This window comes from Engraulis encrasicolus, chromosome 7 (assembly GCF_034702125.1).
Source record: "Engraulis encrasicolus isolate BLACKSEA-1 chromosome 7, IST_EnEncr_1.0, whole genome shotgun sequence".
Lineage (NCBI taxonomy): Eukaryota > Metazoa > Chordata > Actinopteri > Clupeiformes > Engraulidae > Engraulis > Engraulis encrasicolus.
In genome coordinates, this window is record NC_085863.1 from 44,553,727 (window position 1) to 44,574,358 (window position 20,632).

Sequence of the window (20,632 nt, forward strand, 5' to 3'; positions counted from 1 at the left end):
TGCGTGCGTGTATGTGCATTTGCATGTGTGTGTGTGTGTGTGTGTGAGTGTTGAGCACACCTGCAATTATACACCCCAGAGTGGTTGCCGTGAGCAGGCAGGAACCATATAGAGTCATTCTGGAGCTGGATATCGGGCAAGGCATTCAGGGGTAAGCCATCCACCCTCACTGAGCCACGCCGCTCCCGTTCCTTTGCCCCCCTACACGGCAGGACCATGGCATTACCAGTAGTGATTTTGTAGTTCTTACTGACATACACTGAACATGTAGGGTATAGGGGAAGGAGACAGAGGCAAACAAAATGGCAGAGACAGAAAAAAGGAGAAACAATGGTGAGAGGGCCGGTGGTGGGGGGTAGGTCATAAGCACATACAGTGAGTCCAATATGTATTTGATCCCTTGCTGATTTTGCCCGTTTGCCCACTAATAAAGACATGATCAGTCTATAAATTTATGATAATATGTATTCAAACATTGAGAGACAGAATATCAAAAAGAAATTCCAGAAAATAACTTAAAATAATATATTTTAATTTATTTGTATTTAATTTAGGCTAATAAGTATTTGACCCCTCTAGCTAAAGAAGATAAAGTGCTTTGTGGCAAAGCCCTCGTTGTATGGCACTGAGGACAGATGTTTCTTTTAGTTGATGACAATGTTTGTGCATATAGTACAAAATATTTTTGCCCATGTGTCTCCAAAACATTAATAGTTTGTGGCTGTAGCTTGGCAAATGGGAGGTTCAGTTCTCTCCATAGAATTACTATAGGGTTAATATTTGGAGACTGTCTAGGCCACTTCACGACTTTAATATGCTTCTTATTGAGCCACTCCTTCATTGCTTTGACTGTATGTTGTGCATTATTGTCATGTTGGGAGATCCAAAAATGGCCCATCCTTCAGTGTAGTGGTGGAGGGAAGGACGTTTGCACTCAGGATTGCATACTACATGTCTCCCTCCATCCATTCGTTGACGATGTGACGTGTTCTTGGGATCATAGACAGCAGTACTCTTTCTCAAAACACATTGAATTGTGTTAATGCCAAACAGCTTGATTTTGGTTTCATCTGACTACAGCACCTCCTTATCATATCCTAAACCAGTCTGATATCCGTTGGCAAACCTCAGGTGGGACTGCACAGGTTCCTTCTGAAGTAGAGGTACCATGTGTGCACTACAGGATTTTAAACCTCTGTGGCATTAAGTTCTACCAGTAGTTTTCTCAGTGATTTTGGTCACAGTAGCTTTGATATCATTGCCTAGTTCATCCCGTACAGGTCTAGGGTGCTTTCTTTCTGTTCTCATGGTTATCAAATCCCTACAAAAGGTCAAATCTTGTATAGAACCCCAGACAGGCTGATGGATAGGCATTTCGTATTCCTCACATTTTGGAAGAAATGCATCAACAGCTGGGTCATTAATACCCAGTCTCTTTCTTGTGGCTTTGCAGCCCATTTAATCTTGGTTCATGTCTAAAATCTTGTCCCTGATATAATTTGACCGCTCTTTGGTCTTTCCCATGATGGTGAGGTTGGATTGAGACTGATTCACTCATACTATGGACTGATTCTGCTGATTAAATGTGTCTTTTATGCATGTTAGTATGTATAGGTGTCTTTCATTCAGATGATAAGTTGATCGGAAGTGGCCATCTGGTCTGTGGGCCCGGAACTGTAATCAGTTGGCAGGGGATCAAATGCTTATTTTGCTTGATGAAATGGAAATAAATGAATATATATTCTCTTAAGTTAATTTCTGGATTTTCTTTTTGATATTCTGTCTCTCGATATTAGAATACATATTATCATAACATTTATTGACTGATCATGTCCAGTAGCGTGGCGTGCGTTATTTTTCCGAGGAAGCCAGGGAGAACAAAAAAATAAATGATTGCCTAATATAATATAATATAATATAATATAATATAATATAATATGATATAATATAATATAATATAATATTACATTATTATTATTAATCAGTAGCAGCGGCTGGCTGGGACAACAAGCAAGGCAGGAAGTTTGGCCATGAGAATAAAATCAATAAGGTATAATTTATGAGATGTGTTGCATGTTTGCGAACCAGGAAGGCATTTGCCAGAACTGCTGCGAAGCAAGGGAAGGAGAGGTCTCTAGTCTGTTTTGAACAGCACACCACGAGCGCAGCTACAGCTCTTGATCATGCGTGTGACTACTTTAGTTAAGAAATAAATAACAAGAAAAATACTATGTCAGTTGGAGTAGTGACAAGCAACACCGCAAGAATTTGCACTTCACGCACGACACCAGATGCTCCACAAGCCCCCTAAACACAATTCAGTCTCATCCTTAAGTGCCAGTTCAAATGCCCCACAGAACAGAATGCAATAACACAGACAGACACCGGACATGCACTGACTGACCACTTAATAGCTATTCTACTGATTACTAGGTTCAACCGGCTGCTCTGAGTCGTGCACGTCTTGTATCGAATGTCAAATGTTGTATGTAGCCTACGACCCCTCTATAGACAGGTCGTCAGCTGGGAAAATTAGGCCTTTCGTCCTACCGCACTTTTCTCTGTGGATTACTGACCAGAAGCCCTATTGGAAGAAATTAAAACATGGGGCCACGTCAATTTTTGCTCAGAATTCAATATGGCCGCCATTTTCCAAAATGACTTGTTTTCATGCATTATTACATTGTACTATAAGGTGATATTCATGAACAATTAACTACTTTCAGCACTATTCTGTCCTATTTCCTTACATACATGTTTACAAATGTTGACTAAATTAAAACAAATGAAAATAAAGTTGGCCACCTTGCAATATCCAAAGGAAAGTGCTGAAAATAATGATTGAAATGCACATACAGAGTCTATGGCTGGGAAAATTAGGCCTGTCAGGGTTTTCACAGTGGATTACAGAACAGAAGGCCTATTGAAAAAGATTCACCAGCTGGTTGCCATCTCAAATGTGCTCCAAAATTCAAAATGTTCTCTGTTTTTCAGAATGGCAGACTTTCATATATTTTTCTCAATACTGTCACACCGTAATTAGCAATAAAGACAACCTATTTTCAGTGAAATTCTGTCCTATCTCCTATCTACAGACGTGAGTACAAAAGTTGGCAATATAGTGATGTAAATATAGATCTTGCCCCTTTGAAATATCCTAAGGATTGTTGTCAGAAAATGATTGAATTACACATACACAGTTGACTGCTGAAAAAAGGCTATTGACCTGCCAAACTTTTCACATTAGATTACTGATCAAAAGTTTTTCAGGACTACATTTTTTTTTTAAAAAGCAAGGGAGAGTGTGCGTGCGTGTGTGCCCGCGCATATCCCCCGCACATCTTTCCCCTGCTCTACAGTGTCTTTCCCCCACACACTATTCTGCCTCCCCCACCCCCTCACTCATCTCCCTCCACACACTATTCTGCCCCCCAACCCCTTCACTCATCCCCCCCATGCTACTCTGCCCCCCCACCCCTCAATCACACCCCACTATTCTGCCCCCCATGCTCACCCCCCTGACTCATTCTCCCATCACCCCCCAAAAAATACTCGCCCACCCCCATCCAATGTGAAAAGTTTGGCAGGTCAACCCCCCCCCCCCCCCCTCCCGACTCAACTTACCCCCCCCCCCCCCCACCACACACTCACACACTATTTTGCCCCCTGAACCCCCCACACTCATCCCCCCCACCACCTCACTCATCCCCCCCATACACTATTCTGCCCCCCACCCCCTAATTCAACCCCGACTCATTCCCCCCCACCCTACCCCCACTCACCCTCCCATTTATCCCCCTGCTCCACCACATCATTTGCCCCCCCAACACACACACACACCCGGTCTACTGTGTCTATGTCAGTGTATGTAAAGAAGCACACTGGCCACACACACTTGAGAAAAGTGCACTCAGGCACACACACACACACACACACACACACACACAAACGCACGCACACACACACAAACGCACGCACACACACACAAAAGCACGCACGCACACACACACACACACACACACACAGTTTGGCAGGACAATATGCCTTTTTTCAGCAGTCCACTGTGTTTGTGAAATTCAATCATTTGACAACATTCCTTTGGATATTTCAAAGTGGCAAGATATATATATTCATAACAACCTACTCACGTCTGTAAGGAGATAGGACAATTTACGTAACTGAAAAATAGGTAATCTTTATTGATAATTATGGCCTTACAGTATAGAGAAAAATGTGCTTAAGTCTGCCATTCTGAAAATCAGAGAACATTTTGAATTTTGGAGGACATAGATGGCCCCAAGTTTTAATCTTTTTCAATAGGCCTTCTGGTCTGTAATCCACTGTGAAAACCCTGACAGGACAATAGGCCTAATTTTCCCAGCCATAGACTCTGTATGTGCATTTCAATCATTATTTTCAGCACTTTCCTTTGGATATTGCAAGGTGGCCAACTTTATTTTCATTTGTTTTAGTTTAGTCAACATTTGTAAACATGTATGTAAGGAAATAGGACAGAATAGTGCTGAAAGTAGTTAATTGTTCATGAATATCACCTTATAGTACAATGTAATAATGCATGAAAACAAGTCATTTTGGAAAATGGCGGCCATATTGAATTCTGAGCAAAAATTGACGTGGCCCCATGTTTTAATTTCTTCCAATAGGGCTTCTGGTCAGTAATCCACAGAGAAAAGTGCGGTAGGACGAAAGGCCTAATTTTCCCAGCTGATGACCTGTCTACTATGGTTGCCAGATGTATGGCGATTTCCAGCGCAAACATGCTAAAACAAAACTCATTGAAAAATAACCCTGATGCACGCGGCTAAAACAGCACAACAGCGCACAGAGAAGTGGCATGATGCGTATGTTTAGGACCTGGTGGCACATTAAGCCAATCACCATAGCTTATTGCCATAATAGCAAGAGCTAACAAGCAGCGAGCAACAAAGCTAAAAACAAAGCTAGCTTCACAAAACGTTAGGTGGCCTGCTTATAATCTACGTTTCTGAAACAATAAAGCAAGTTTGCCTACCGTTGTAGAAGTTATCCTGAACGTATATGTGTCCATGTGAAGATCCTGTCGTTATGTTAAATCCATTTTATGCATTGCCTGCCTTGACATTGGGAGCCATCGGCTGTGTATGCGCGCTTTAACTGTCACTATATTTTGCCCGTAATCGCTAGTCTGTTCAATGTAGTTTCTAGTTCTACTGGCAGCCAGGTAAAGTGGCTGCCGATCCTGAAGTATCATCCGTTTCCCTCCTTGGCAAATCATAGACAGGCAATATGATTTACTCGTGACCAATTTTGAGCAATATGATTGGTCAAGCATTCGTTTTTTTCAAAACTCCAGAAATTTATGGCTGCCAACTCGACTTGGCACCAGTTTTTGTTTTAGCATCGAGAGACGTGTAGTACTTTGTTTCACCAGATGGTTACCCAATGGGAGGGGGTGGGGCGCTATTTCCCCAGCTGGAAAATACTCACAGAGAGTGACGAGAGTGGAAGGGAATATTAAAATAGGAGACTCGTCGATATACAGAATGTTTTAATGATTAACGGATATTAAAGCTGTTTTTGGGAAAATTAGCGGATGCCTGGCATCCCTTGGCATCTGCGACGACACGCCACTGGTCATGTCTTTGTTAGTAGGCAAACCAACAAAATCAGCAAGGGATCAAATACTTATTGGACTCACTGTACGTAAGGAACATAAGCACACACAAATGGATACGGTGAAAGTCATTCAATTCTACTTTGGTGAATGATGCATGCACGATGCAAAAAGTGAGAGTGTAGCTAGGTGTTTTGGCTTTTGGAAGTGACTTAAGAGCTTGCAAACACGAGGCAACCCTGCCACCAGTGTAACCACAGCCATCCTTATCAGTATCTTCATCAGTCTCCACATCTACATAGAATAGATGCCCAATTACACTCGCTTGCTTACCTACCCTGCAAAGGCAAAGTGGTGCAGTGCAGCTATGTGGACAGAAGGGGGTGCCTTTTCGATATTCTGTCTATCTCCTTGTTGGAATATCCCGACCAATAACATTATAGACTGATCACGTCTTGAATAGTAGGCAAATGAAGAAAAGGGATCAAGTACCCATTTGTCCCACTGTATAATCTTAGCATGTTAAATTAATGATATGAGCAGAGAAGATTGATAAGAAGGAGAGAGTTCGTAAGCAGTGTCTTCCAGAATCAATAGATGTAAGGTTCTATTCTATAAAGCTACATGTGTCTGAGCAGCCATGCCTATTTAGGTCATTTAGGTGACTGGCCGGTCCTATTTTGTTGCATTGGTGACATGTGGTACAGTATGCTTCATCTTGGCTATCATATTGAACATCTTTGGTATAAGTGCACACTTTGAGGAGTTGGACCAATACCAATTTGGCGGCATATCTCATTTGGTACCACCTGAGTAAAAATATGTACAATTATGCATTACATGAAATATTAACCACGATTTGTACTTTAATTAAAATGCTGTACAGTATTGTTGCTGCTTTTTTCTGTACCCTTCTACCGTAGTAAACTAATGCCTCTTTTCCACTGCTGTTTTTCTGGTAGGCCTACAGCTCGACAAAGCGCAAGTTGGCCGCCATTTTTTGCTTTTCGAATAGGCACGACACTGCTCAATTGTAAAGCCGAGTGGTGGCCGAGTGGTGGAAGAGTTGTGCTGTGTCGAGCTATAGGCCTACCAGAAAAACGGCAGTGGAAAAGACGCATAGAAGATCCCATAGTGGCCTTGTTACTGCATGAAATGTCTGCCTTGTTTTCTCCATATAGGGTATTGGCCTATTTTCCTTGCTGGGTACCTGTCTGTTTCGACAGATAATATCACTTTGTGGTGTTGCTGCTACAATATTGGTGCACGTGCTTTTGGCACCAGAGAACAGATGTGCATGCAGACCCATGTGGCGCCTGTCTTCAGAAAGCATGTCTAGTAACTACCTACCTACTGTATGTGTTGATGATTTGTACCCAGCACAGATACAGTACACACTACGCATGGAGAGTCAATCCTCTGTACAGAGGCAAGCCCAATTCATTTGCTGTTATAGACAGTAGGCCAGTGTTTCTCAACCGGGGTGCAACCTGGATGCTGCATGCCCCCCTCAGGGGTGCCGCAGAAACATGGCTGACGGTATGTGAGATTGACATAATTATAATATATTATGTATAATATATGTCAATTTCACATACCGTCAGCCATGTATATACTATTATTATGTAATATAATACATATTAGTCTAAATTAATACATTAATGCTTAGTCATTTTGAAAACCTTGGTTGTAGTGCTTTAATGTCGAGAGTCAAGTCAAGAGTCATTCCTAATATTTCCATGTCAAGTCTCAAGTCATCAATTTGTGACTCAAGTCTAACTCAAGTCCAAGTTTAAGTCACAAATCCACATCTCTGATTTAAGCTACTTTGACCGTGGCATATTAAGTGGTGCTAGGGGGGTGGTTTGCCTATCTCAGAAACTGATTATATTGTTGAAAAGTGAAATGTTATCTAAAACAGTGTCATAAAAACTACAGTACTTTCACCCCTGGTCAACAGAGAATAGTCCGAAAAAGAGGAAAATATCCAGTGAGCAGCAGTTCTGTGGGCAAAAATGCCTTATTGATGCCAGAGGTCAGAGGAGAGAGGCCAGACTGGTTTGAGCTGATAGAAAGGGAATAACTCAAACAGCCGCTTGTTTACAACCAAGCAATGCAGAAGAACAAAGTCTTACCTTCACCAAGTGAATCCAGGACGAGTGAAGCCAGCAACAGCAATAACCACATCGGCCTCCAAAGCTTTGCCATAGCACACACCTGCCACAGAAAAGACAATGGTTAGCTTGTTAATTTGATGGAGTACTGTATGCATGTTGTGGCGAGATGGGCGTACCAGAGTGTGCGTGCATGCGCATGCATAAAGATAGGGTTGCTTTATGTGTGTGAATGTACGTATTGGGGGGGGCTGATAGCTTTGAATTGGCCCGGGCCAAAATCATCTGAAAGGGCCCTACATACAATATAGGGTCCCAATTCTGAGTCCCCCCCCTCTCTGGGCCTGGGACAACTGACCTATGTGTCTCACCCTATCATCTAGAAGTGTGTGTGTGTGTGTGTGTGTGTGTGTGTGTGTGTGTGTATGTATGTGTGTGTGTGTGTGTGTGTGTGTGTGTGTGTGTGTGTGTGTGTGTGTGTGTGTGTGTGTTTGTTTTGTGCACGTGTTTTTGACGAGGCAGGGTGTTTATTTTAGGGCTAGCTACTGGATCAGAAAGTGGTTAACAACACAACCACACGCACATGACCTCAAAGGCACATTCTTAGGAAATCGCATGACATGCACGTTCCTGTCCTTCCATGGTGGTTGAAGTTAACAGTTCTTAAAAAAAAAACTCGAAGACTCAAATGACCTGTGGTTCTGCAGAAGATTATCTGATGTGAAAAACCCTTCCTCATACAGCATATGGAAAAATAATTTTTGGACCAGCTTGTGGGTCAATCTTCATTAATTGCAAATTGCACCAGTAAGGTGAAGTGTGAAGATTCGATTAGCAGGGTAAGAGCACAGTTTTGCTCAAAATTTTGCAATGCACACAATATTATGGGTGACAAAGTTCAAAAAGGGGAAATTCTTGGTGTGCGTGTAACTGTTGCATCTTTGACAGAGACAGCAAGTCTTTGAGATGTATCAAGAGCCACGGTATCCAAGGTAATGTCATAACACCAAGATGAATGAACCACATCCAATAGGATTAACTGTGGCTGCAAGAGGAACCTGTCTGAAAGCGATGTTAGGAGTGACTGGCCGTGAATATTGATCCTGTGGAGCTCTCGATGGACCGTTCTGGTGGAAATAGGGGAGTTGAGGTGCACATTCAATTCAACCGTGATTTGGACAGCTGTGGTTTTATATTCGTTGGGTACAGTCCGGGTTAACACCCAAACACCCCTTTCAGAGACTTCAGACAGCTTCCTCTTGCATTAGTTGAAACTCTGCTTTGGCACGTAAGCGCCGCTGAATTCAGCGCCAATGATGGAATGGTCCCCTGTACCTACTACGAAGCTGGTTTTCTGGCTTATCAAGGCATAGGCATGCACAGATAGGGACGAGGTGGTGCTGAAGCACCTGCCCCTTTGCCCTACTGGACATGCAATGACTATTTTGAAAGTCATTTTTTGTCACTATACTGTTGTCCATGTGACATGATAATCTACAAATGCTTCATGATCAAACTCATGTGACAATAATGTCCCACAATACAGTAGCCTCCATAGCCAAATAAGGAAGCCGGATGTTCCACATGCCCCCAACATCCCCATCTTCAGCACCTGCCCACCAAAAAGTCTGGTCACGTGCAGTATATGTTCCTGGTTAACCCATACTACGAAAGGTGGATATGTTTGACGCGAGGTATGCTGCCATGGGAATTTACTCTACATCTCAAACCTGCCATTGGCAGTGTATGTGCTTGGTTAAGTTAGGGTTGAACTACTCTTTGGTTGAAGGCTCGAAATAGATTGGTCAAGCGCGTGAGGATCATTGCGCCGCGTAAAGGCGCACGACACATTTCAAAATTCATCTTCTGACAAACCTTCAGTGAAATTAACGCGCACAGATTAATTCACAAAAATGTGCAATTGCAGAGGTCGTTGGTAATCCCCTGTCACTTCATGCGTCTACTACACACTGCCAATAGTTGTGTTGTGAACACTGCCGTCTGGTAGGCCTATTGATAGTTATTATTAATAATAATTAAGAGTAAAATTACGCATAAGTTTAATATTCATCAGCGCAAACCGATTTCGCGGATGCAAATACATGATTGCAGTAGGCTTATTTAAAATAATTTTGTTTCAGTTTGTTATTTTACGCATGTAATGAAACAAGTTAAGATAGGCTAAGGGGCGTCAAACTCATTTTGGTCCGGGGGCCGCATACAACCCATGTGAACCTCAAGCGGGCCGCATTAGTAATCGCAAAAAAAAACGTAAAGCAGAGGATTAGTGTTCAGTACCATCACGTTTTAAGTGTGTTGAATATGTAGAAAGCAATGCATTACTGATAATCCTATGCAGAATTTCCTTGACTTCATTCATTCTAGAGATGGGATTTATGGCTCTTTTTCGGGATCCGGATCTTAGTGGCTCGTTCCTTTCAAAGAGCCGTTCAAAAAACTGGCTCTTTTGGCTCTTTTTTAAATGATTTATTCAGTGTTAAGAATGTAATATTTTGACTCCTCCTCAAGGTAATGTTGTCCAAAGAACAACTGATTATTCTCCTGCTTCTAAAGACCGTTTTTGCCTCTCTTTGAGGCAAACAATTGTGTTTTTTCCCAAATTGAATTACTCTGGTCGAGGTCACGTGCTTAAAATGAATGAAAAATGAACGAAATAACGGTCGAGTGGCTTCCCCAGCTGTGATCCGGTTCCCATCGTTCACTTCAGGGATCCGTTCAAAAGAACCGGCTCGTTCACACCTCTAATTCATTCATCGCCAATCGTCAATGAATTAAATATGGGACAGTTCATTTTGGCAGGGGGTCTGGGGGTTTCCCCCCCGAAAGTTTTGTATTTCTTAGATGTAGTTTCCTGCATTTTCACGCATTCTAACATCCCGTTTCCAGTTTCAGCTTAATAGGAACCAATACAAATCCAATTATATTTATTATTTAATTACAAACAATACAATACGAATAAGTGTTAACATTTTATCTCTATATTATATGAGCTTTATCAAATGCCTGTTACAGTACAAATTCACCATTTATAATAGAAGTGTGATGTGCACTTTACTACATATATACAGTATAACAGAGGGACCATTGGGTTAATGTCATGCAGGTCTCGATTTAGTTTATTTTTTAACTATCAATAGGCCTACCAGACGGCAGTGTTCACAACACAACTATTGGCAGTGTCTGTAGGCTAATTGTGCATTTCGGTTATTTCATTGAAAAAAAAATAAAAAAAAAAAAAAAAATAATATATATATATAATATATATATATGTAAAAAAAAAAAAAATAAAAATATATATATATATATATATATATATATATATTTTTATATATATATATATATATATATATTTTTTTTTTTTTTTTTTTTTACATCCGGGCCGGATGCGGCCCGCAGGCCATACGTTTGACACCCCGGGGCTAAGGCTATTAAACTAACTTGGGATGCGTTGGATGAAGGCAGCGCATGTTCGACCAAGTGAAATTTAAACAAATGTCCTAGTTATCATCGCGCACGCGTCTCTTCTCATCCCTAAGCATTCCAGTTGAAAGCTCTGCAGAAAGGATTGATCTTTGCCGCGGTTGCCCTGCGAGAATGCGCATACTCCGACAAGGGTAGACAAATCAACATCTAAATCAGCGTCGTAATACGGGTTAACCCCGGTCAAGGTATAACCAGTTTTTGTCAACCCCTGCTTACCAAGTTAACCCTGTGTTTAGTACTTAGGTAGGTTGAACTGGTCGTTGAACATGCAGATGTTGAGCGTTTCAACACAAGTATCCCAACACTGCCATCACTTTATTTCGCAAATTTCTAGGAATTTGGCCTACTTTATTTTTTTAAGTGCTTAAGCATGTATTAAAGTTCACCGACAACATACAGAAACGTACCTGTAATCTTGTCCGACTCAGCCAGGCAAGAACGGATTTAGGGCAAACCTATCGGCAAGCTGTTGACATCATGGAGGTAGTGGTTGACACTTAAAGCCAGGCTCAAACTACACGACTAGCGATTGTGTGTCCGATTTTGGCGTCGGGGTGCACCGCACACTAGAAGAGAATCGCAACTGTCAATCTTGTCGCTGCTCGCAGCCACCGAGACAATGCCCGACGTTCTATTTCCAGTCGCAAATATCAAACGAGACTCACTAGTTTGACGCCCTCTCGTGACTTCACATGGTAATCAAATATTTCAAACAAGCGTAGGCCTATGCCTACACGTGAGTGGGGAAGGCTAAGAACATGAACAAGTCACAGAAAAGTGGACAAAAAGTTCAACATATATTCTGTAATCCGTGCATATGGGATGTGCAGGGGCGTCAACTGACTTAAGGCTGGTACAGCTAGGGCACTGACAAATGCGAGCGTATGGATCTTTAATTAATGAACTGGACATTTATTTCAGTAGGATAGGGCAACCATTCATCAAATCATCAATTTCTTTAAGGGAAAAGCTGATGAAGGAATGTAGGGGGAGACCGGGGCTGGTTGGATCACTTTTCATTGTCAGATATTTTTCTCTGCCTTACAAAGCTTTACAGCTGTCAAATGGTGATTGACTGAAAGAGTCATATCTCCTATGACAGTGGTTCCCAACCTATGGGTCGGGACCCCCCTTATGGGTCGCCAAAGATCCACAGGGGGTCGCGGAGTCCTCTTGATTTTAAGGGGTTTCGTTTTAAATATATATAGCCCATGTTGAATAAAAGAAAAAGCATTTAACTAATAAATGCATAGACGCAACAAATTGTAAGTGCTACATTAAACATTTATGCTATATTTGACCAAAGACGCATTGAGGAATAAAATAACTAAAATAAGTTTTTGCAGGAAACGGAGGGCATCTTGTGACTCCGTCTCGTGCGGTCGCTCGCGTGGTTGGGTCACCAAAGCTTACAATAGTAAAAACATGGGTCCCTTAAGAAAAAGGTTGGGAACCACTGCCCTATGAGATAGATGCATATAATGTCAACAAAAAATCCCATGTTTCGAGTAATAAACGCAATCATCACTGAGAAATTGATCCAACCTGCCCCAGAGTGGTTTATGAATGCCCCAGAGTGATTTATACACTCGCCTCCAAAAGAGTTGTCGCCTATCCATCTGTTTGGAATAACAGCTAATAACCTGACTTTCAATTAATCACTTGGCTTCAGAAGTCACTCATATGAAAGCTACAACCCTCCCGAATGAAAATGTATGCACAAAAATAAATTTCATGCACCAAAGACAGATTGACCCTTTATTGAACACAGACAGGGCAGATTTTCACAAGACAAAAGTTTTGTCGCCTATGGAACATAATGTGAAAAGGAGCAGATAAGTCACTTCAAAACACTTCAAATACGCAGATTGGGTGTCATACTTAATCACTGAATCACTCTCACCTCTCCAGAAAATCGACTTTGGCCTTAGGTGCATGTTTAGGGTCATTGTAATCATGGAAAGCAACACAATGAAAATCAATGGAGTTCAATGAGAGATGGTGACATATTCGCTATTCGTAGAGCAATACATGTTTAACTTCATGATTTAATCAATGATAAAAGCCCCCAAACACCTGCAGCATGCATGCAGCTCCTCATAAGAGCTGTATCTGTACCATGTTTCACTTTATGCACCATTTCTCCAACACCATATAGTTTTGATGCTATCAGTTCTAAAATGGTTGATCTTGGGATCTTGATTTCAGAGTATGAGTCTCATTAGCCTTCATTTTTGTCAGAATTAGGCCTGACATACTCTTGGCTGGCTTTTTTGAGACAGGACAGTGGGAGAGACTTCTTTGGTGTTAAAGGTGAAGAATTAGGAAAAAATACATGGTGCCTAAAGTCAAACATGGGAGGGATACAGCTCTTATGTGGAGCTGCATGCATGCTGCTGGTGTGTGAGGGCTTTTATCATTGATTACATCATGAAGTTAAAAATGTATTGCTCTACGAATAGCAAATATGTCACCATCTCTCATTGCACTCCATTGATTTTCATTGTGTTGCTTTCCATGATTACAATGACCCTAAACATACACCTAAGGCCAAAGTTGATTTTCTGGAGAGGTGTGAGTGAACCAGTGATTAAGTATGACACCCGATCTGCGTATTTGAAGTGTTTTGAAGTGACTTATCTGCTCATTTTCACATTATGTTCGATAGGCGACAAAACTTTTGTCTTGTCAAAATCTGCCCTGTCTGTGTTCATTAAAGCGTCAATCTTTCTTTGGTGCATGAAATGTATTTTTGTACATACAGTTGAGGACGATATTATTAGCCCCCCTCCTGAAATTAGACATTTCTCTTGATTTCTCAGTAAGAATGACCATTATTCACCGTTTCTGTTATTCTGGAAACAAATACACTGATGGAGATAATGTTCAATGAGTTGAATTTGGATTGTTCTATTGTTACGATGAGTTTAAACAAAAAAGGGCAAAAATGACAAGGACAAAATTATTAGCCCCCTGATCATTAATAGTCAATATGGCGCCATTTATGGACCAAGACTGACAACAGGCTCTGATAAGTTGTTACCTAGGTTGGCACATGTCCCACTAGGGATTTTGGCCCATTTCGTCACTGCAACGTGTTCTAGCTGGTCCAAATTGCATGTATGCTGAGCATAGACATTTGCCACAGACTCTAAGTGGGATTGAGGACTGGACTATGAGCGGGTGATTCCAATATCATGGTTTTAGTGTCCTTGAAGAACCTCTGAACTAATCTAAATGTATGCTTTGGGTTACAATGTTGTTGAAAGACCCAGCAATCCAGATTCAGACCCAGACTCCCTGTGTCTGAGGCTGAATAACAGACTAAACTTGATGCCCTTCCACTATGTGTAACTGTGGAAACTGCTTAGCCTCATTAGACCAAAGAAGCATTGGACACCTGCCTAGATGATTGTTATTGACCTGGCCTCACCTTGAGGTTCTTTCCCCCCCAAGAAAGACAGTTGTTAGGGCTTGTCATCATATTGGGCTTTGGGGCCATCATCACAGAAGAACCCCTTTACTAAAGGCAGTGCATATCAGAGTGTTATTGAGCTTTGCCTGTGAACATTTGAAAGTCAAAATGAGTTTTGAACGTCTCTGCTTTCATCTGATGATATTCAATTGCATGGATTCTGCTTCTGTCAGGTGAAGAAAGGGATAGGCCTTGAATCGTTATAAGATGGTTTCCACAATTAAACATGGTGGTGGATGCATCATTCTGTGGCAGCCTCAGCCACAGGAAACCTTGTTTGGGTGTACGGCACCATAAAAACTGAAAATTATGATAGAATGTGGAAAGTGACCTTGCAAAAATATGCTCATAGAGGGAGTTAAGATCTTCGCTGGATCTTTCAATAAGATAATAAGCCAAAACTTGCATCCAAAATAGTTCAAATGTTCTTCAAGGATACTAAAACCATGGTCATGGAGTGGTTCAGACCTCAATCCTTTAGATAGTATTTGAAGAGTGCTGAAAATGAATGTCCATCCTCAACATCCATGCAATTTGGACCAGCTTAACTATTTGCAATGAAAGAAATGGGCCAAAATCCCTGGTAGGACATGTGCCAACATAGTTAACAACTAATCAAAGTGCCTGGTGTCAATTTTTGTTCATAAATGGCACTGTATTGACTATTAATGATAAGGGGGCTAATAATTTTGTCCTTGCCATTTTTACACTTTTTTGTTTAAACTCATTGTGAAAATGGAAAAGTCCAAATTGAACTTATTGGATACTATCTCCATGGTGTATTCGTTTCCAGAATAACATACATTTATTAATAATGATCATTCTCAATGATCAATGAAGACATATGTCTAATTTCAGGAGGGGGGCTAATAATATCGTCCTCAACTGTATTCGAGAGGGTTGTAGCTTTCATATGAGTGACTTCTGAAGCCAAGTGATTAATTGAAAGTCAGGTTATTAGCTGTTATTCCAAACAGATGGGTAGGCGACAACTCTTTTGGAGGCGAGTGTACATGTCCATGGGTGAAGACATCTCCCTAGTCTTGCTTACCTTCTAATGACAAAACAAACCAGTTGCAGTGAACATAATTCTTTATTTCATAAATCCATGAATACATTTTTTTTTTCAGATGGAAAAAAAGATATTACAAAAAAAAGTTACATGTGCAAGTAGGCAGTTTTTGAAAAACCTAACGAGTCAGTGTAATGTGTAGTGAGTGTGTGGCTATGTAAGCTTCCGCCAAGATGCCTGAAGAGGAGCTCCGTAAGTCTGCAGAAGATTAAGTACTTCAGCTTGGGAAGGGAAATTCAGGGTGGCCTTGGCATTTCTGCTCAGATATAGTAGTACAATGCAGCACTCCACCACATTGGGAAAAGGGTATTTCTGTAGGAGAAAGAGGAGAAAGGTTAGAGACATGAATACAGAATACAGTGTCAGTGGAGGAAGGGTACATTTTCAACCACAGATCAAAGGAGACGCCAGATTAACACGCTGTTTACACATATTTATGTGTAACATATATTCACATAGTGTATTTATGACAGTTCTCAACGGCACATTTATGCGAATTTGTCAGTGGTGTGAACAAGGTTCTTTTGGAAAATGGAGGGAAGACAAATGTCAGAGTTGATCAAAACACAGAAAATAAAATAGATTTTAATAAAATAAATAGCAGGTGTGGGCTTTCACTTTCACTTTCACCGAGCTTGCTCTGGTACCTACTTTGACGTGTTGGGGCAGGTCCTCGATGGCCTTGTTGTGTTCAGACATACAGGCGATGAGAGCAGGTAAAGTGTGCGCTTCAGAGCTGACAGACACAACCAGAAAATGCATATTTTCAGCATAATATATTATGCGCAATATATAATACCATCATAATATATAATAACAGCATAATGAATGACACAATGAATCTGACAAAGTAAATATATGCAGGATTCTGGATAGTCAGCTGGTGAATTATTCCCAATGGGACATAGTAGTAGGATGCATAGGGCCAGTGCTTAATTTGTTAAGAGGGAGGTCCTGGAGCGCAGAGGATGGGTGGCTCCCCCCTGAGGGGGATCTGTGATGTATTTCCATGAGGTTCCATCCAAGGTTCCGGAGCTCTCATCTGAGGTTCCGGAGCTAGCTCCCCCTTGCTCCCCCTCAAATTAAGCACTGCATAGGGCCATTTGTATACTCATATTAAAGTGAAAGCCATTCCAATTGTGAAAGGGAAGGTCATTGTCACAGGGCGCATACACGCACACAAGCACACACACTCTTAATTTTAATGTGTGCAAAGGGCAGACCTTTTGCTGCCACAGTATGACACAAATACAGCATAAGGATTTAAAACATTGAGTGAGTGGAACTGTGAGTGGATAAAGAAACTTGACCGTTTCCGGGTCATACCTGCCCCCTCCATCTTGCCGAGATGAAGCCCCTTCCTGGTCGGCCTTGAGTGGTGGTGGTGTCTCCGCAGAGCTGCTGGGCTGGGCCTCCTGCCCTCGGCTGTGCATCTGGACCAGCCCGGACACCCGTTTCTGGACCTCGGCCACGGCCCGCTGGTGGGCCTGCAGGGAGGCGTGAGGCTCGGACAGAACCTGCCGGCCCGCCTCCACCAGAACCTCAGCCAGCTCCTCCTGAACCTGAGACTGAGCCTGAGCCGGAGAGTCCAGACGACGGCCAGCGACGGAACCGTTTGTAGCAGAACTCAGGCCGTTCTCATGGCTCTGTTGACAGAGTCCGTTGTGGTCCGTTTGGGCCTGGGGCGGTTCGGTAATGTTAGTGGAGTCTCTGTCTGCAGACAGCCCTGAGCCTTGTGCAGGGGTGGTAGTGCTGCTGGTCCACCAGGCCCTGTAGAGCTGCTGGTAGCAAATGAAGGCCTCCAGACTGCGAGCAAGGGCAGCGCTGTCAGCACAGCTCACGTCCAAGAATTGGGTGTACCTCTTTAGAGAGTACAGTCCTGAGAGAGAGAAAGAAAGAAAGAAAGAAAGAAAGAAAGAAAGACAGACAGACAGACAGACAGACAGACGGGGGAGGAATGATTGTACAATTACAGGTATAGCGGAAAGTAAATGTTTAAAAAAAAAAAAAAAAAACGTCTTGTGCTTAAAAGAGATGTACACAATTGTCAAATATCAAATCTGGCACTCTACCCACCGTCAGGGAAGAGGAGTTCACACATCTCTGACATGAGGTTGAAGTTATTCGCCTCGGAGCCACGTACGATAGCGCGCAGGAAGTGTCCCAGAGCCCCTCTGTCGTCCGCTAGCAACGTGCACAGCAGACCCTGAGACACATCAAGGGCGACCTGGGATAGGAGCTGGAAGAGAGAGAGATGAGGAGAAGACCGCAGTTAATTCCTCTCACTGTCGTGATGGATTAAAGCGCACGCATAGTACCGTTACTACTCTCCAACGCAACAATACATCACACAACCTTCTGCGAAAAGCTATCGGCAACAGTCTGTTGCGAAAGTATGCAGAGGTCTTGACATTGACGTGGGGGGTAGCCCCAATAGCTATACCTGTCGAAGAGGGACATAGGGGTGTACCGTGGGGGTTTCTCTATGTCCCCACAGTTGTACCTGTCTGTGGGTAGTTTGGGGGTAGCCCTGGAGGTTTCTCCGTGCCCCAATAGCTGCACCTATGAATGACATTGATGACAGTTTAGGGATTCTCTGTACCCCGTACCTGTCTGAGAGGGATGTTGGGGGTAGCCTGGGGGTTCTCCACGGCCCCTAGTTCGTCCAGTGCCTGTCGGGCCTGCTCACTGCAGCTGGTGGAGCACACGCCGAACTCCCGCTTCCACACCCGGCCCACGGCCAGTATGAACTCCTCTGCGGTGGGAACCGACCAATCGTGCGTGGAGGAAGGGCTCCAAGTCACCACGCCGACGGGGGACAGACGCATCACCAGGACCTCGTTGGTGATGAAGGTCAGACTGGTGCTCTGGAGGTGGAATATTACATCACATCACATCACATTGTCCTACATTTGGCAGACAATTTCATCCAAAGCCATTCACAAAGAAGGAATCAGCAGCATACAATATGTGGGGCGTGTACAGAATGCAAGCGCTATAAGCAGCCAATAACCCTTCTTGACAAGTCTTGAGAAGTTTCTTGAAGGTTCAAAGAGATTCTGGAGGTGCTGTGGCGTAGGGCACTTAGGACACCCCCATATGTGGGCTTGCATGGCCATTGGGGACTCAGGTTCGAGTCTGGCCTGGGCCATGCAGCATCTCTCTCTCCCACTCTCTTCCCGTCATACTCTGGACTGTCCCATCATCAGTAAAGGCCTTTTAAAAAAGGTTGAAACGGATCCTCGATCCTGGATGAGCTTTTACGGGGTACGGTTACACTGCTCTGGGACCATATAAGCGGGGCCATACAGTCATGTCCCATGCATGCTTTTGGGAATAGTACTAAAGCCTTCTTAATTTTGTTATTATGTACGTTTTCTTGATCACCACACAGCTGTCCAATTACTATATGGGGCTGAAAAAAGGCTATTGTACAGAGCACATTATGGTTTACAGAGTATTCTAATGTATGAGTGGTTTTACACATGCAATGTTCAGGAATAATCACACATATTAATACAAATACCAATATATCCCTATTCTACTTGAAATTAGGCCACTTTTGATTAATGAGCAGCACGCCTAGTGCATGCAAAAAAAGGAGTACTTTCAATCTCTGGGTCACATAACCGCACATGCACACAGACGCTGTGTGAGCCCTGTTTGCAGAGTTAATAGACCACAGTGCCTAACCAGGATGCCCAACTGCTGCTGCACTCACACACACCCTCTTCCTGTCTTTCAGAAATACGCGTTCCCCTTTCTGCTCACAATTTCACACACACACATTTCACTAGAATTTTCCTGTTGTAGAATTTTCTCAGAAAGCCTCTCCCAATTCTCCCCTCATGCACATGCGTACACGCATACACGCGCACACACACGTGCGCACACGCACACACAATTCCACTAAATGGGCCCCCACATGCAACATTTCCTGTCTCACGCAACCCACCACGCAAATACACACCCCACCAGTTGGACCTCAGCTTCCTTTCTCTCGCTCTCTCTCACACACACACACACACACACACACACACACACACACACACACACACACACACACACACACACACACACACACGCACACGCACACACACACACACACACACACACACACAACGTCATCATCTCACCAGCATGCCCTCCTCCCGCAGTACTGTCTGCGCAGCCCTCCAGTCTTGTGCGGTGGCCAGGTCCTTGGCACAGCGGAGGGCGAGGGAGCGCGACAGCTCCCGGTGCCCGCTCACCCGCGCCACGGCGGCGGCCGCACGCAGAGACGCCGCGTCGCCCTTGCGCCCCACAATCTTCGCCGCGTCAAAGTCACGCCCCACCGCCAGGTAGCTGGAGAGAGTGGGTTTAGATTACATTACATTACACTTAGCTGACGGCGCTTTTATCCAAAGTGTCTTTCAGTTATTCAGGTACAGGGTTTTGGTTACAGGCCCAAGAGAAGCATGGATTGCTAAGGGTAGGGATTGATCCTGGAACCCTGTGATCTACAGTCCATCTCTCTAATCAACCCATATCCCTAACCAGTCCATCTCCCTAACACAGTGGTTTCTACAAGGCGATTTGGTACCATTTGGCTCCTGCGGTGTAATGTCCATCCTTCTCCAGCTGCTCTGCCCAGGTCATGTAGAGGTCCACCAGCACCGGGTCATCAGGTCGCAGCCTGGATTTGGCCATCGCTATGGCCTCCCTGCACAACCACCAACAGCAATATTGAAATGCTGTGTGCGTGCGTGCGTGCGTGTGCGCGTTTGTGTTTGTGCATGTGTGATTATATGTCAGATACAACAAAGCAACAGTCAGTCACTACACATGAGTAGACAAGGTAGCTGGTAGAAGAC

General features: G+C 43.2%; 1 protein-coding gene and 1 long non-coding RNA gene across 2 annotated transcripts in view; both read right to left on the minus strand.

Moving 5' to 3' along the window:
- Positions 1–62: 62 nt before the first annotated feature.
- LOC134452227 (uncharacterized) lies at positions 63–11,876 on the minus strand. The gene is made up of 3 exons (XR_010035402.1): positions 11,640–11,876; positions 7,750–7,831; positions 63–259 (listed from the first exon to the last, which is right to left on the minus strand). It is a non-coding gene; the product is annotated as an uncharacterized LOC134452227 (long non-coding RNA).
- A 3,905-nt stretch (positions 11,877–15,781) lies between these two features.
- Positions 15,782–20,632, minus strand: part of gemin5 (gem (nuclear organelle) associated protein 5) — a 39,342-nt gene continuing 34,491 nt past the window's right edge. Inside the window, exons 22-28 of the mRNA XM_063203660.1 lie at positions 20,362–20,481; positions 19,916–20,123; positions 18,389–18,646; positions 17,856–18,018; positions 17,106–17,658; positions 16,431–16,515; positions 15,782–16,091 (exon numbers count right to left, since the gene is read on the minus strand). Of these exons, the coding sequence (XP_063059730.1) occupies positions 15,933–16,091; positions 16,431–16,515; positions 17,106–17,658; positions 17,856–18,018; positions 18,389–18,646; positions 19,916–20,123; positions 20,362–20,481 (1,546 nt within the window). The 3' untranslated portion in view covers positions 15,782–15,932. The remainder of the gene's footprint in view (positions 16,092–16,430; positions 16,516–17,105; positions 17,659–17,855; positions 18,019–18,388; positions 18,647–19,915; positions 20,124–20,361; positions 20,482–20,632) is intronic.